This window comes from Pagrus pagrus (assembly GCF_965226575.1).
Source record: "Pagrus pagrus genome assembly, chromosome: 7".
Classification (NCBI taxonomy): domain Eukaryota; kingdom Metazoa; phylum Chordata; class Actinopteri; order Spariformes; family Sparidae; genus Pagrus; species Pagrus pagrus.
In genome coordinates, this window is record NC_140191.1 from 5,960,477 (window position 1) to 5,977,003 (window position 16,527).

At 40.8% G+C, this 16,527-nt stretch overlaps 1 protein-coding gene across 16 annotated transcripts in view; it reads left to right on the plus strand.

The window, feature by feature from the left end:
• syngap1b (synaptic Ras GTPase activating protein 1b) overlaps positions 1-16,527 on the plus strand; it is a 160,410-nt gene that overhangs the window by 97,774 nt on the left and 46,109 nt on the right. For all 16 annotated transcript variants that reach the window (XM_084358329.1, XM_084358339.1, XM_084358343.1 and 13 more), the window contains 2 exons: positions 9,407-9,498; positions 16,031-16,152. In XM_084358329.1, coding sequence (XP_084214455.1) covers positions 9,407-9,498; positions 16,031-16,152 — 214 coding nt within the window. The remainder of the gene's footprint in view (positions 1-9,406; positions 9,499-16,030; positions 16,153-16,527) is intronic.

Here is a 16,527-nt window from a genome sequence, read left to right on the forward strand (position 1 = left end):
TACAAATGGAGTACAATTTTGCCAAAATGAGAAATCTGCTCTCGGCGTCTGCTCTTACCAAATAATAGATAATGCGGCATGTGGAGTAAGTTCAGGTGCGTGTTAAAAATACAGGAGCGTGTAAATGCTTTATTCTGGGTTCGAATCTTGTCCAAAGGGCTTTTTTTGCAAGTCACTGTGTCGTCCACCTCCAACCATCAGGTGACGATATTATTTCATGGCCAGGTCACTTTGACTTGACTGGATTTATGATGATGCTGTTGTGCTTGACGCCACCTTCAAGCATCTTCTAGTTTGAGAGGCGAAAATGTCAGCAGGTGTCACCATCAGAGAAAACAGGGGGATGTTTAGCCCGGGGAGTGAGTGTCAGTAGTCAATCTATCCATCAAGACAAAAGCACGATGATGTTTGTATATGCAGTGCATATATAAACAGAGGATGACATTGACATGAGCACTTGGTATTGTAGGTGTAGCTGGAAGAAACAAGAGCTTGAATGTAGGAATACATCAGGTCTGTCTCAGGTTTGTATAAACCATCACCCACCAGCAACAAGTGGATTTGGAGTCTGGTTGCTATGAACAACGGACGTAATATTACAGTAAAACAGTGTGTTGAGAGCTGCGTGTTTCCTTAATGCTTTATCTTATCTTATGATGTTCGATATTATCTTTATTATATGTTTGTTTGGGACAAGAGTGAGGAAAGAAAACAGTCGAGAGAGTTGATGATCAGGGATCGTTTTATCAGGGATACAAATGTATTTGTATCTGATAGTCGGCTGCCTTCCATCGATTAATCATTAATAATATATGAAATCTGTTGGATGTTTTTCAATTAGACGACTGTTTTAACCAATGACGTGATCTATGTTTGATGCATAATCAAAGTAGGCTGCCATAAAAGTAGAAAATAACAGAGTATATACTAAGTTACCTAAATGATAAACTAAATATCACAAAATAACGACTTCATTATAATCGTCTGTCACTACTGAACATCTAGCCCAACAAATTCCAACCCATATTAATATAATAAAAATAATAATAATAATAGACTTTATTTATATAGCACTTTTAAAAAACAGTTTTACAAAGTGCTTTGACAAAAACAAAGCAAAATTGTGGGACAAACGAAGTAAATGACATTTACAATCAAGCAGTTTGAAAGAAATAATTGAAGAGCAGAAGTAAAGGAAAAAATTAATAAAAAATAGAGATATGGAAATAAATCAAAATGGGTAAAATAAACAAATAAATGAATATAGTCAACTCAAACAGTAGGAGCAAAAGCAAAAGGACTAATTCTGGGACATTTACAGCAGCTTTACGTCACCACACTTGCTAGACCCCTTTCTTTTTTTCAAGGCAGTTCTCTTTGCCTCTTTCTTTTCAACAAGCTTTTTTTCTTCTCTCGGTGTGTTTGGTAGTTAACTGTAAGTAGAAGTGGTGCAGTACTGTAGCTCTCCATGTTCAGCCGTTGCCGGTAGGCAGGAGTATGGAGTCTGTCCTGATTTGATAAAGTGGGCAGGGATACCAGAAAATGTCTGTTTCACTGCATGAGCAGGAGGAGGAGAGACGTGTTACTGACCAAACACTATATAACAGTGATAACTGTTGGGATATAAAGCTATTTAACACGTGTTGATAAGAAAAATAACACAACAGCTTTGATGATAAATGCATTTATTCATTTATTACATAAACCAATAAGTAAATAATGTATTTTAACAGACTGCTTTGTAGTTAGTTAGTCGGTGATGAACAACACAGTTACAGATAGGGACGTTGTCGCTGTATGTGATGTTTGTATATCGATGAGTGTTTTTATTGCATGTTTGCACACAGCTGTATTTAGCTGCATTAATTGCCAGGAGCATTTAACATCCCTGCACTGGCTGCCACTGCAGCTGTTCAGCTCAGAAAAAAAAAACATCTTGTGCTCCCTGTAAGTGTTGCAGACCTGTGTGTCTTCAAATTACAGTCATGATTTATACGCTGTATACTGTAAGTCAAGTGTAATCTGCCCTCTGTGGCCAATCCTACAAATTACAAGAGAGAGGATTAGTCTGCCCCCCCTCAGATCTCTACCCTTAGTGTGATTCAATACAGAGGGATGTGAATGCAAGCAGACAGTGTGTGTTCTCACTGGGAAAGTCTAGAAATATGATGTTTTTGGAGGTCAAACTGCATTTAAATCCCAACACTGCTCCACAGTCTCTTTGGAGATTAGGAAAGTAAATGCTTACATGGCGCAGGGGATTCTTGCTCAGCAAATTTTGAATGAAATGTAATGTGAACACAAACGCCTGCAAGTGGCTCCCATAAACATGATGCTTAGTCAGACAGTTTATTGCCTGTGAACAGTAATCATCGTAGATTTTGTTTTTGCTGTTTACGGACCACTTGATAATTCAACAACATACTTTAACTTTGTTTCCCATAAAAACATCAAATTAATTTACCCATCTGTCCTCTCTCATTAAACTTATTTAGTATTATCTTCTGAACGTTTCACTTAGTACGGCCGTACCCAAATTAGGGATGCAGCAATACAGTGAGCGTGTTTACATGCACCAATCGTTATCTGATTTATGGGGTTACCAGATTATTCAAGTGGTTATGTTAGCAGCATAATGCGAAATGCTTTATTGGATAAAAGCCGATATCGGATTATGAGAAAATCTGCTAAACACACCTATTTTATTCGGAGCATGTATACCGTTATCCGACTTCTTTTGTTCTTTCATGGATGCGTTTTCTGCTCGTATTCATAACGCAAAGAAGGAGAGCATTACTTTGCATATTTTATAAACCTAACAAATCACACATAAGGACAGGAGATGCCATCATAAGTGATGTCAACAGTTTTACGTCATGTAAACGTGTTTACTGATTAGTTGGTTCGTCATTCGAAAGAAAATTAGTTGCCAACTTGGCAACTCTTTCAACAATTTATTAGTTGTTCCAGTTATTTCTCATCCAAACATATCAAACATTTGCTGACCCCAGCTTCTTAAATGTAGGAATTTGCTGTTGGTTAGCCAATTGAAGCAAATTAAAGGAAATTGTACTGAGCATTTTATGACATTTTATAGACAAAACATTGAATCTGTTAATCATGAAAATGGTAGATAATAAAAATAATTGTGCAGCCCTAACCCAAACAGATGTGATCATCATCTCTGATGTCTCCGACGGTCAAAGAAAAAAGAAAACTTGCGTCCTGGTGATCGTTCAGTTATAAAAACATGCTGCACCATGAAGAGTCTCTTGTGCATTGTCAGCCACCTGGATGGCAGTTGAAGAAGTGGAGCTAGCTGATTTTGCTAGCATTCAATGGAGTTGTGTTGCCCTCCGTTTCCATCAATACTCTGTAAAAGTTTAGAGCTGACTTCTTGATGAATTATTCGGATAATAATTTTTAGGTGGCAATTCTGGTGAGCAGTCATATAACAACACATAAGCCCTCAAACATAGAACGCTCTGACAAAGGCTCTGTGCCAAAACTTTTTGATTTGAGCAAAATAAGCAAGTGAACATTGAGTTTTTCGTCCTTCTTGACCTGCTACACTTTCATATTTTTTGGAATACAAAAGTAGGTTTTTTTGTAGTGCAAGCTTTCTGTACTTTAAGAGTAAGAAAACAAAGTCTGCAGCTACCTAAAGGAGACAAAGACTTGGTTGGTGTCCAACAGAAATCAGGACTTCCATCCCAATGAAACCCTCCACTGGAGGATGTAATAAAACACGTGCTCCCTGTGAATCTTATGACTCCAGATTGGCACCAAAAGGAGTCACCCTAAGGGTTAGTATAGTACACCAGCTCACAGGCGGCCTGTTTTTTTCTGAGCTCACTGTCTATAGCTAAACCCACAGAAACGCCACAAGTCTTTGTTGTGTTTTTTTTACTCTAAGACTGATGACAGTTGAGTCCTAAATCACCACTCTCTCCTTGGCACAATCTGCTCCTGCAGGAGAAACTAATTAGTTTGGGAAACAACATATTCTGAAGTGGATCTTGATACCACTGTTCTGAGGCCTTTTAATTGAGATGGCTACAGTTATGATGCATACATAATGATGGCAAAACCTCCAGCCGAATGGGGCATCACCCATGATAATTGCTGTTAATTAGCACGTCTTGCAGAGTAACAAACACCTAAGAAACTGTGAGCACTACTGTGAGCAAGTGATGGCAGCCAGGCGAGATGAATGAACAATATTTGTAGAAAGTTCATGAACCAAGACTCATTCAATGTCTCTCAACTAAACACGATCGATTCTTGGAGCGGTTTAGCCAAAAACAGGAGCTCATCTTTCTCTCACATTTTTCACACATGCAGTCGATCCCTGAAATGATTAGGAACATGTCCTGCATGCTGCGATGTGTGGACGGGAGCAGAGATTAATATTCAGGGAAATCTGTGCCGCTAATTTCAAACCCTCATCAGGTAGACTATTGTACCAAGGTTGAAAAAAGACATCCGACAAAGACGTCACAAAAATCTTCATTCTGGCTCCTCAGCAGACGTCTTTTGATTTTAATTGAAATCGTTTCCATCTGACAATTTCAAATGAAGCGAGCGAACCAATCCAGGGCTACAGACTAACTTTTTACACAGGTGATTTAATTTATGTGCACCCAATAACACATTTTATTTACATTTCTAGATAAATTATGTAAATTATTGCAAACGGGAATAAAGGTACAGATGTTGTTCTTCATTTAAATCACAGTACATGCACCAAGAAGTTGCTATAACCTAAATTGTTTAAAACAATAAAGTGTTGATTTTTACAGTTGCTGTGAGTGCTTGAGAAACTTAAGGGAGATAGAGGAAGATAGTGAGAGATGATTTGTTAAAAACATTTTTATGGGCTACACTTTTTAATCTGACCTGCTGAATATCAGGCACATCAATGAAAGTGTTGCGCCTGACAGATTTTTTTTTGGTGCATGTCCAACCAAAATAGTTGCACCCTGGAGCCCTGCAATCACAAGAGTCCTCTGATGACGCATTTGAATCCTTGAATCCTGTCCAGTTCAGCATCCAGCATTTTTATAATGACCCTTCTCTGATGTTCTGTGTCTGATTTAATTAGATCATGGAAAAACTTGTCTTGTTTTGCAAACTTGTTGAATATTAGATATATTACAGCTCCTCGCCCGCATACACATACATCCGGTCTTGCCCCTTCTTCTTCTTCTTCTTCTTCTCATTCTCCTCCTCCTTCTTCTTCTTCTTCTTCTTCTTCTTCTTCTTCTTCTTCTCATTCTCCTTCTTCTTCTTCTTCTTCTTCTTCTTCTCATTCTCCTCCTCCTTCTTCTTCTGCTTCTTCTGTCTCTGCTGTTGAGTTTTATAGTACACACACACACACACACACACACACATATGTATATATATATATATACATATACATATATATGTATATATATATATATATATATGCCCCATCGACATGTGTGAAAAAGTGAAATGTTCCCTGATTGTAGCTGCATGTGTGAATAGTGAGAATTAATAGCAGTACTTGAAAGGTTTTCCCAGCAATTTACTGGGATGAAATGTGAGAAAGAGGCTGAAGACTCTTGAAAATGTTCCAAGTAACTTTGTGCCACTCTTCCTGTACGCATATATTTACATTTTTAAAAGTTTGCCATTATGTAACCCTTTTACAAAACGCAATTTTAATAACTTTCTTTTCATAAAATTACAAACAATTCTCAAAATTAGACTGAACACCTCTGAATGGAGCAAGATGTTGCGTTTTCTGGCTCTCCTGTGATTTACCTGTACCCTCGTCTGCTCTCTCAGATTTAATTTCGAAGTCTCTTCCACCAGTCGCTCATCCAGCCTACAGAGTTTGATTTGGTAGTTTAAAGCTGTGTATTTGAGCAAAAAAGAGACACTGGCATGTTTTGATGTCTTGGCGGAGTGAAAAAACACCATTGTGGTCATCTTTTTTCCCTCTCTGTGTGGGCTGGACGAAATGTTAGGCTTGCGGACAGAAAGACGGGCAGGTTTTTGCGGTGAAAAGATTGCCATTTGGACAGGTAAATGAAAGAAAGCGAAAGGACAGGGGCGATGAGGATAAAAGAGGAATACAGATAAAGGTAATATGGAGAAAATGGAGGGTTCTAGATGCCACACAAATCTGAAAGGGAGTGAGGGAGAGGATGGTATGAAAGCAAGGAAGAGGGTGCAAGACGGAGAAAGAAAATGAGAGAGAGAGGAGAGAGATCAGGGGCTGAAGAGAGGTAGAGGGATAAATGCACTATTTGAATTATGTAAAATAGCTGCGTGGGAGAGGAGAGGTGTGTGTCTGTGTGTGTGTGTGTGTGTGTGTGTGTGTGTGTGTGTGCGTGTGTGTGTGTGTGTGTCGGAGTGTGAGTGTGACTGTGTGACAGAAGAGGCTGAGAGAGGGAGAGAGCAAAGGAAAGAGCAGAGACAAGACAGCATGATCAACATGAGGAGTCGGGGTGAGATCGGCTTCAATGCTCGAAAAATAGACGAGAAATAAGAACCAACTTATATTTTGCATGAGGGTTATCGCGCTGTAGATTTCTCTTTGATGGGGTCACGCAGGGGGAAAAAGGAAAATAACACAAGGAAAGGAAGACATGAAAATAAAACAGGGGAGGAACAAAAGGTGCAGAGATGTAAAGTCGGCTTTGATATCATCCTGCTGTAGTTTGCCGACGATATAAATGATTATCTAAGCAGGGCTCCTGCACAGGTGGTCACAGTGGCTTTATTAGACACTGGATTGCTTCGTCTTCATCATTTCCAGTCGTCCAGTCTGTCTGAAATATCTCAACAGCTGTTGGATGAGTTGCCTCAGACATTTTTTGAACACATTCATGCTCCCCATAAGGATGAATCCCAGTGGCTTTCATCAAATTTTGCACAGACGACCATGATCCCCAGACGATGAATCCTAAAGTCTGACATTTCCTCTTGCTCCGCCATGAGGTTGATATTTGTGGTTTTAAGTGAAATTTCTCAACATCTATTAGATGTATTGCCATGAAGGTTGGAAGGTTTAATTAAACATCAGATACCTTCAAAACAAGTAACATTCCTGTCAGCTAGGGATGCTAACGATTAATGACTAATTGATTCATCTGTATTAAGAAATTAACCGATTAAAAATGTATGAAGCAACAATCAGGCTCGGCACAAATACTCAACAAAGAAGTTCTTATCACATATATCAGAATAAACTGCAAAATACTGGTATGACACAATATATAAAATAAAATTAAAGAAAGACATACCATCAAACATACATACTCATTTAATGACTTATTTAGTATATTATGAATAACCAATAATCGATTGTTAAAGCAGCCGACTATAAATTAAAGAAACTGCTTGGGATTTGCTTCCCTGCTGTCAGCTGCACTCTGTTTTTGCATAGACAAGAAACAGAACCACAGTTTGGACCATCGTGTGTTATGAAACCTTGTCAAACCCTACAATTATTTCTTTCTCAAGGCTCACCCTGTTCCCATTTAATGGCACGCTGCTGTAATAGTTAAGAAATTGAACAAAATGTTTGAATAAGATTGGGTGGCAGGGTTGTGTGTCTATGTCCATGCAGCTGAGGTCAGAACAGCTTCACTGTGCCACAGTGGATACCAACTTGTAGCCAGTAAGGACATCTGGTAGCCTAGTGGTTGAGACGAATACTGAACAACCACAGTGTCCTTGGTTTTATCTGTCCAGGGACCTTCGTTGCCTCTCATACCCGTCGCTTTCTCTTTCTCTCCCCACATGTCCGATCTGTATCTCTGTTGTCACTATGATTGGAAGGCAAAATGCTCAATTATTTTAAAAAAATGAATAAATAAATAAAATGAAGCAAAATAGGACGAATATCAATATTTACCAACAAGATACTCCGAAGAATTTGTCTTGTGCAGAAATTATATGTTTGCTTCTTTTTTTGCGTGCGACCAATTTCTTTTATCTTGTTGTTATTATTACTGTTAGAGCAAATATATTCAGAAGGCACAGCTGCCACAACAGTTTCTTTTAAAATGAAAGAAATTATTTAAAAAGTCCTCCAGAATTTAAAACACGCTCATCGGACGGTCGGTATTTCGATCTCCGGGTCCAGCTCCCGATGATTCTTCCATGGATGTGATGTGTGTTGACAAGATGCAGCCCACTTACCATATAATTTTAAAAACAAAGCTTCACATAAAATGAGTTATAAATTATTAAGGACATTTAAGAGGAAATTATATATGGGCTTATTGACATGTAAGGGCAGGCCTATAAAAAATGTTAAAGCAATAGCTAGTAGCTTCCAGTCTCTAAAGGTGGCCAACGTCAGGCAAACCGTACATCCTCAGCGTGTCGCAAGTGTGTCACGATTTCATAATATCATACAGAGCAAGCAAGCTCGAGACGTTTGTCATGTCCAAACTGTTTATTGATTTATAGACGAGCAGTGAGATTTGTAATTCTGTGAAACACGTGGACCATTTGTGGCTGTCGCAAATGTCACTTTCATCATCCTGTGCATGTAGAGGAATTTGCCTTGAGGACACTGGTGCAGAGACAGACATATAGTGCTGACATATTATTGAGTTTAAGGACAACAGGGACGGGGATATATATAAAACATACCAGCCGAAAACAGGCGATATCCACGCTGCATGTATGCGTTCAACATACACTCTGGTTTTAAATGTAATTTGTGGGTAAACGAGACGAGTAAACAGCCAGGCCTCCTCTGTTCTGTAACTGTACGTGTACATTTACACTCCCACCGTCATCCATCAAGCGTAGGACAGGAGTTTATTCCCTTACTGACCAATTCAGTGCATTAGGCACCGACTCGCTGTCAGAAGTCAATAAAGGCTTTGTTTGTTCAATGTTCGCTCCTCTCTATCCATGCGTCTCCCGGTCCCTCCCCTCAACATGCACGCTGTTAACATTCGCCTCATCTGATGTCCAGACAGGAAATCCATCTCTCCAATAGTCTCTCGCCCACTCCGTCAACCTCCTCCCCTCCATGGACGAAGGTGTATTTAAGTCGATGTGTACGGTGTGTGTTTGTGTGTCTGTGTGTAGCAGTGGGAGCAGCAGCAGTGCCGGTGGATGGGTGTGACCCTGCACGGTTTTATTTCTGCCTCGCTCACCTTTGACATCCATCTAGCTCTCATATTCCTCCCTGCCCTCTTTCATTCCTTCAGGCAGACTGTCAATAACAGCTCTCCCGCCGCTGTTGATTTCCACAATGGCCCCGTCTTTCTCTCTCCTCGTCCTCTCGCTCTACCTGCGTCTGAGCACTGCAATTTTTTTGTCCTGTCCTTATTTTACCTCTTAATGTTTCACTTCCGCCGATGTGTATCAGTGTCTTACCTGTTCGACCCCCTCTCTTTGTGTCTGTTAGATCATCGCGCCCGGCGGAAGAGCATAGCCACCGGGAAGCAGCCCAGCATGGAGGTCCCTCCCACTGCCCCCCTTCAACCCTTCCGACAATCCGTGAGTAACCCTCCCTGTTCCCGGCCTCGCTCGCTGCCTCCGACCCTCTCGCTGTCCCTCATCCCTCATCCCGCCCTGGGCCCGCCGCACACCTGCGGCCGTCGGGCCAGCGGCACCCCGCCTCACCCTTTCCCCCTCTCCCTGGCTGTCTCCCCCTCCCTCACCTTTTGCCAGCAGCAGCAGCGGCAGCCGCAGCAAAAGGGCTCCAAGAAAGGGCCCGGCACGCCCCCCTTGCCCCGCTCGCTGCCCCTCTCCCCCTCCCTGTCCTTCACCCTGCCCCACTCGCCTGCCGCCTCCTCCTCCCCCCCCTTCTTGTACTGGGGCGGAGACTGGAGGGCTGCTGGTTCGAGTCCAGTGGCAGGAGGACCGTATATTGCACCACTGCCCCCTTTTGAGGTATGTTACACAAACATGGCTGACGCAGAGACACTGGCTACGTTAACATATAAGTTCATATGTTTAGATAACTGGGCGAGGAAAAGGTTGAAACATCTCACTTCTTTTAGTTCTGTTCTCCAAAGTCTGTGTTAACTCATATTTACAGGATTATCAGGACAGCTCATCTAAAAGAGCCATACCAGTGTGTCTGCAAAGTTTTAGCTCCTCAAATACAAACTGACAATTTATAAAAGCATGCCACAAATTATTATCCTACCACTCAAGGCTGCCATTGGTCTCCATTAATTTCCCAATGGTGTGAAAATCAATTAGCGGACGTGCTCGAGTTGTGTAATCTGCATTAATGTTTGTCAAAGTTACTTCATAAATGTGTGGTAATGCAGTTTAAGTGCACGATGTTTGCAGAAAACGCTGCGCTGCATTCTGTTCATTTGTTTGCTCGCAGGTTTAAAACCTCGTCATTAATGAGATGAAATAATGGAGCTTCATGAATATGTACAACGCAAAAAAACTCAATTTTAATCCAGTGAAAGCAGACGAGCTGAAAACATCAAGACAAAACGAAACTGATTATCAAACACTAAAAGACGATACGGAATAAATGGCGTTATCTTGCCTTTTAGATCCTGTTGTTATGCCGAAAACCCCACTTGAATTATTTATTATTTTATGGTGTTGTGTGTAATTTTAATCTTTTGTGTTCTGTTCTTATTTTAAAGCATTTTGTAACTTTTGAAAAGGGTTGTGCAAATCAAGTTCATCACTATTATGTAGCAGAAGAAGAAACAAGAGTAAACACTGTGATGATCAACACAACTCAGCCAAGTTTCACAGTGTACAATTAGTATCTTATCTCACAGAAATGAATGGAAACCAATGGAGACCTGGAATGACAGCAGCATGGCTAACAAACGGTTAGCGGTGATTTAAAGTTAGTGTGACTCGTAGTAAGTGGATAAAAACGTGAAATGTCAAACACCTGGTATGATTCTTTAATGTCAACAAAAGAGAAGAAATACAAAAAAAAGAAAATGCTGTCACTGTTACTCCTGGGATCATCATGTCTGTTTTTTTTTATATCAGAGACGACTTCAGTCAAAGAGGGAGAGAGGAGCTGGCAGCCAAACACGTTCTTTTGCTCTGTGGACAGAAATAATCTGTTTATTGTTTTATTCATGGCAACAGAAACTGGATCACAAGGTATCAAACATGCACATAAAACGGCTTAAAGGATAGATTGGTGTCTTATTAAGTTTGTGCCCGGTGGTCTGTGTTGCCCATCTCCTTTCCATTATTTCTGCTGCTGTTTGCACACTGTCCCCGTAGCTGGAAATAGCAGGACTTGTGTTCGTCTCTTCGCAGGAGAAACTATTTGCTGCCCGTTCAGTGTTGCGGTATGAGAAACGGCTTCGAAAGACTTTAAAATCACAGAAGCCGGATCATCCATTTGAGTTGATATGAAGCCTCGGCGTTTTCATATCAATATTTCAGGTTCTCTGATTGGATGAGCAAGACTGAAGGGTCGGAGGAGTTTCATAGCACGAACGGGGAAAAACATTTCTCTGACTGCCTCTGTGATTGTCCTTCATTTTCCAGACTGTAAGTCCCCTTTAAACGAGGAAATGGACATTTGGCAAAGAAATAATCCCTAAAAAGTGGACAGAGGTCTAGTGGTGCCTGTTTAAAACCCATGTGAGCAGTTTGATTTACTGTATACCTCCGTAAAAAAAGCCAAATCCCAACCAATAACCAAATACTAATCAGTGCACATTTTGCACGTCAAGACTGAAGCCAATCATTTTATAGTACAGCTGCAATGTTAACTGCCTGCGAGACACTTCTGATCCCTGACTTTAGTTTTTAAGGATGTGTCTCCTCCAATATTTAGATCTAACATTGGTAGCATGCTAGCTGCGTGATATATACACAGTGCATGCATTAGTTTAATGGTTCATACGTCTTTAAACAAAAATATTTAACAAGCGCCGGCACACTGACCTGCAAGAGCCAACAAGAACCAGAAGCTACAGGATCACACTATTATTATTAATGCATTAATGTGTAAGTAGCAGTTTACTGTTGGTGGAACTAGTTCAAACGCCTTGACGTACTGTTTGGTGATTATAATGTAATTTAACAGGTGAATCACGATCTCTAACTGAAGCTGTAGTGGAGTAAACAGTATGATATGTTCCCCCTAAAGTGTAGCAGAGTGGAAGTCTAAACCCACAAATAAAATCACACAGACAGCACCCAGCAGTTGATTTCCTTCCATGTTTGACAAGTAGTGTTTTAAAATTTAATATCTAATTACACCCAGCTACTTAATGTGGACAGCAGCAGATGGGCTCAAATACAAAGAGACACCAGCACTCTCCTTTAACCTGAAACGAACCCAAAGGCGACGAAGCGGCAGAGAAAACGCATCCACTGAAGATGGAGCTGATGTCTCCCTCCCTCCTCACTATTACCTCACTTCATTGTGCTTTATTGTGATTCAGGCTTTTCACTCTCTCTCTCTCTCTGTATTGAATACTTTTACTTTTTGAGACGTAAAGTGTCAGACGGAGCGGCTAATCAAATCAGATTTAGTCATGCAGGCTATTAGCTGAGAACCAGCAGATGGAGCCAAGTCTTTTAGTCATATCCTCAAGACAGGCTTCAAAGCCACTTGAGTCATGCCAGATGACGAGGTGTCATATCCCACCAGTTATTCTCCCGCATAATAATGCTGTTATGCTATAGGTGTATAAATGGCATTACTCTCTGTGAGTCTTTAGGACGCACCTGAAAGCTGAATGGGTGAATCTTCTTGAGGGCACAGTGGGAACATAAGAAAGAAAAAAAAAGTGGTATTTCATGCATATTTTGAGCTCCGAAGTTACCTTCCCAGCTAACATTTGAAGGTTTAAAGTGTGAAAACAGCTTTGAAATTTGACATTTATGGTCTACAAATGTGACAATGTCTTTGTTTGGTTTTTTAATGTGCTATTATTGGACCGAAAAAACTCATTTGGGTGAGAAATGTCACAACTTACAGATCATGTTGAAATCTTAATTACTAATCATGACACAAAGTAAAATGCATTTCTTTTTACAAGTGAAATTAACCTTTTTTTTTTTGCAATTTTCTCACTTGCTGTCAAAGAATATCATTAAAATTGCTGTTTTTTTTGTACATTTAAAACAAATGTCTTGTTTCCCTGGATCAGTATGAAGTGTTGTAAGAGCTGGTCACCGTTAAAGTCGTGGTTAAACTCTGTCCAGTCAGGTTTGTTTTTGGCAGGATGATCCTGCAAACCAAGGGTCGGTCCCAATGTCTCCATGTGCAGTCCTGAACACTCAAGTGCACTTCCAAACGCCGCCAGGTAGTAGACGAGCGCGTCCTACGTCGACTAGTACACACTTATTCCGATGCAGCTTTGATGTTGCATTAGAGCTAAGTGTTTGTGACAATTCACCACAGTCTACTGCGCAATATCAGTCCAGACATAGGCGGTAGGCTGGTTTTAGGACCAGCAGTAATCAGCAAATATGAAGAGTTTAAGTTTATGACAGGTTGGATTCAGCGTGAACAGTACTGACGTCCAAACTCTACAGAGAGATAGCCAAACCTCCACAGATGGCTATCCTGTAATGTAGACAATCTGTTCTTCGAGATGGGATTGATGGAGAATAATATTGCATATTGGACTCTGTCAAGATAAGTGTTAAATATAATTTCCTTTTATCAAAGATTTTGAATAATATATTGTATTCTTAAAAAACTTCCAGCAGACAGAAACCATCAGAATGATATCATGTTATCTCCCTCTTGTACAGTAGAGCGACAGACCAGTGGTTCTCAAAGTGGGATGCCTTGAGGTCCGAGTGCCGCAAGATTTATCATTTAACGTGTTGCCACATTAAAAAAATAAAGTGCTACATTTACTACTAACCCCCTAACCCTAACCCCCCAAGTAAGACAAACAAACTGAAAGATTGAGGCAGCGGTAGACAAATAACTCCCATTTGCTGCGAGGTAAAATTGCTGTTTTTCTCAAAGGAGTCTGGTGCCTTTAAAGAGAGCCTAAATGTATATAACAGCCTCAGTTTTCCCATCTGAAAGGGCTGTCTGACGGCAGGTAAAGTGGTGAAAATATTCTAAATATAGTCTACACTTAAACTGATATTGATTTTTTAGGTGGCAAAAATGCATTTTGCTGCTTCCCTTGTCCGCAGCAGTGCATCACTTAGCTTCTGTGCTTGTATACCTACCTACCTACCATCTACAGCAGGTGATACACTGACTCATACAGCCACACTTCAAAAAAACCCTGCACTAATCCTTTAACTTCATTTTATGTTATGTTTCTAACATATCGAAATAAAAGGATAAAAACAGAAAATGAAAACCTCTAAGTTGAAAACTGTTTATGATGCAGTTGCGCCGCAGCTGATGACATGTCAGCGCATGGTTGCCAGTTGTCATAGCAACGCAACACACTTTGTGACGGGACTTTTTCAGGAAGTCAGCAGTGAGATTAAACAGTGAAAATCAGAGGGGAGATGTGAGATATGACACAGTAAACAGAGTTCAAAGAAACGCTGCGACATCTCTGCCCTCAACACAGTCTGACAGGACTGAGTCTGAGCTGACCAACAGAAAGTCAGACTCGGTACCACTCGGCTAACAGCCTCACAGATAAAAATGTGTCTGCTTGTGAAAGCGGATGTCCGTCCGTATCTGCTTCACCATGCCATTTCACTTTCTCGAGATCATGTATGTGTGATCTGGCTCCCGAATCCCCATTAGACATGAAAACAGGACGAGAAACATGTCAGCGCACACAGACCTCCCCAAAACCTTTCATTTTTATTGTCAGAAATTGAATTTCATCTTACAATAATGTTTCCATTGGTGTATAAAGACCTGAAACTAAGAATTGTTTTTAATTACCTTAGAATGAGCCTTTTATACCTACAACAAAGTCCACCATGTTGCACCATGGTTGCACCCTCAGTTGGTTGCAATCTGCAGCCAAACCTCCTCAGATGCCCCTAAAGTCTACACACTGCAGTCTAAACCCATTTTGATAAATATAAGAAGAAAATATAAAACATAAACTATAAGCAAGGGGAGTGTAAAGCCAATGTAATTCTCTGTATCTGGAGAAGAAACCAGATTATCTGGTAACGTGAGGGGTTTACAGATTAGGTCTTAAACCTCCCGAACATGAGTTTCTGGATGTATGTTCCTGATGTATGGCCTGTATTGTTTCACTTAATATTGACATAACCTTAAGATATTAAATCTGAAACTATAAAAACCTAAAAGCGTGTCCTTAAATACATAATATGTTGACGGGGTTCGGGTGTCTTCCTTTGAAGAGGTGTCTGTGGTCTAAACATTTTGGGATCCACTGTTCTAGATATTAACTCGATTCAATTGCGTTTTCTGCCATTTGATTGCGACTGTAATATTAGTTATTAGTTCCAACAAATCATCTAAATGTTCATTGATTTCACAGCGCTCGTTGTTGCAGTCTGACCAGGCGTCTCTGCACTGTGGAAATTACCACAAATTCATCACACGGGTCGGCACTTGACTCCTCTAAAATCCTGCGAGCATGGGTATTGGGACTGACCCCGAGTCGTGTTCTGCCTTATCAGTGAACAATTTCCTGTTTCAGTGTTTCAGATTGTGTGATTTGATCATGTAAGGGAGCTCGTGTAGGACAAACTGCACCCCCTGTCTGAGACTGTACACTGCCGAGCTTGTTGTTGGACTGTACGGCACACCACTGCCCACCACAGGATCTGTGTCAACACTGCAGCTCCCTGTGACAAGTGGACATGTGTGGGTGTTTGATTTCTTGTTGATAATAAATGTACCTTGTGCTCTCCCCCATCACGCATCATGTGTTTCATTTGTGTGTGTCTCCATCTGATTTTTGTGTTGCTCAAAAAAAACATCCTACACAAACCACACCAACTCCATGGGAATCTCTCTTTATTTCACACTAACCACACGTCAATCTTTTCTAACTCGCATCGACCTCTTCCTCTGTACCGCCGCACCATGCACGTCCACCGTCTCCTCCTCCATCTGTCTGCCCCTGTCGTTGCTCTCGTCCTCCTCCACCCGCTCCAGAGTTTCCTCAGTAGAAGGTTGAAGGGCTCGATCAAGAGGGCTAAGAGTCAGCCCAAACTGGACCGAACCAGCAGTTTCCGCCACATGATCCTCCCCCGCTTCCGCAGTGCCGACCAAGACAGGTCAGTGAGTGAGCGAGTGTGTCGCAGAGACTTCGAGCATCCGTGTGAGGATGGATCTGCTGTGTTAACACTGGGTGGTTGTGTTTGTGCAAATGTTACAGCATCTTTTCAATCTACTTCTACGATGTCGGGTTGTAGAAATACTCCAATACATTGTATATTAATTACTACATGAGTAAAAGTACAGAAGTGCTATCAGCAAAATGTGCTAAAAGTATCAAAAGTAAAAGTATTTTGTGTGTAGAATGATAATATATGTTTATATGTGACAGTATTAGATTGTAAATACTGATATATTAATGTTTAAGCAGCATTTTACATCATGTAGCTGGTTGAGAAGGAGCTAGTTCAAGCTACTTTATGTACAGTTGAAGT